Source organism: Acanthisitta chloris, unplaced genomic scaffold (genome assembly GCF_000695815.1).
Source record: "Acanthisitta chloris isolate BGI_N310 unplaced genomic scaffold, ASM69581v1 scaffold19800, whole genome shotgun sequence".
NCBI lineage: Eukaryota > Metazoa > Chordata > Aves > Passeriformes > Acanthisittidae > Acanthisitta > Acanthisitta chloris.
Window position 1 is genome coordinate 597 of NW_008652431.1, and position 1,270 is coordinate 1,866.

The 1,270-nt window shown below is 54.8% G+C and overlaps 1 protein-coding gene across 1 annotated transcript in view; it reads right to left on the bottom strand.

Annotated features, from left to right (window-relative positions):
- Nucleotides 1-620: 620 nt before the first annotated feature.
- Nucleotides 621-1,270, bottom strand: part of LOC103804700 (cathepsin L1-like) — a 3,922-nt gene continuing 3,272 nt past the window's right edge. The window contains exons 5-7 of the mRNA XM_009077316.1: nucleotides 1,264-1,270; nucleotides 988-1,099; nucleotides 621-720 (exon numbers count right to left, since the gene is read on the bottom strand). The exon at nucleotides 1,264-1,270 is cut by the window's right edge and continues 153 nt beyond it. Of these exons, the coding sequence (XP_009075564.1) occupies nucleotides 621-720; nucleotides 988-1,099; nucleotides 1,264-1,270 (219 nt within the window). The remainder of the gene's footprint in view (nucleotides 721-987; nucleotides 1,100-1,263) is intronic.

A 1,270-nucleotide genomic window follows, 5' to 3' on the forward strand; every position in this document is an offset into this window, starting at 1 on the left:
TGGTGTTGCTCCCATGGGGGATTTGGGGTGTCCTGGGACAAGAGCCCCAGGCTGTGCTCTGTGTCCTCATGGTCCCTCTGTCCCCAGCCTGGCTCTGCTCACCCTCTAGACTGGGTCTGCACGGCCAAAAATGCCCTAAAATAATTCCATAACTGAAATAAAAAGCAGGATGAGGGAAAGATTTAATTTTCTGTTTGTCACACAGGTGACAAATGACCTGTTTTTAAGCAGCACCATCAGCTCAGCCTCTGTGGCATCAGGCCACAAAATCCATCCCTGGCTCGTGGCCTTTGGATTCAGCTGGAAAGGGGCTGGAGGAATAGAAGGGGATGGCCAGGGTGGGAGGGAATGCCCAGAGAATGCTGAGAGGGAACATCCAGGTTGGACAGGGCTTGGAGCATCCTGAGCTGGTGGAAAGTGTCCCTGGCCCATGGCAGAGGTTGGAACTGGATGAGCTTTAAGATCCTTCCAGCCTAACCCAGTCTGGGATTCTATGACAAGGACCAGTTGTACCAGCCAAGTAGCCACTTTTAATTGCCTCTTGCCACACACATGCACACACAAATTCCTTTCCAGAAGGAAACAGCCATGGATCTGCAGGCAGGGAGGGATGTCCTGGTTCAGGGCAGGGGGAAACTGGCCTGGTTGGCCACCCCACACTGGTTGCCAGAGTCTTTCTGCAGCTGCATGTAGCCCTTCTGGCCCCACCTCTCTGACCAGCTGCAGGGAGAGAGGGAGAGTGAGCACATCCATGGAGAACAAGCATGGGAATGAATGTTTGGAGCCAGTGAGGGGAACCAGAGCACCTGCAGGACAGGGATTGCTCCCACCCCAGGAGCACAGGGACATGGTTTAGTGGTGGCCTCAGTGCTGAGTTAATGGTTGGGCTTGATCTCAGTGTGCTTTTCCAACCTTAATGATGCCATGACACTATGAGAGGCTGTTCATGGGGGTGAGAGGGTTTGGGGGTGACACCTCAGCCCTCACCTGTTCTTTAAGATCCAGTAGCTCACATTGTGCCCTCCCACCTGGCTGGTGCCATAGCCCACAGCCAGCATGGCATGGTTCACCTGCCTGCCAAACGTGCAGCTGAAGATGCCTGGGGAGGAGAGAGCAGAACTGGGATGAGCTGGGACCAGCCCTGATCCCTTCTCCTCCAGGTGGTGAATCCCATTCCCCTGAGGACATCCTGGGGCTCAACAAGGGCTCAGCACCCAGCCCTGCCTCAGTTTACCCATCCACAGCATGAAGAGGAGATGGTACCAGACTT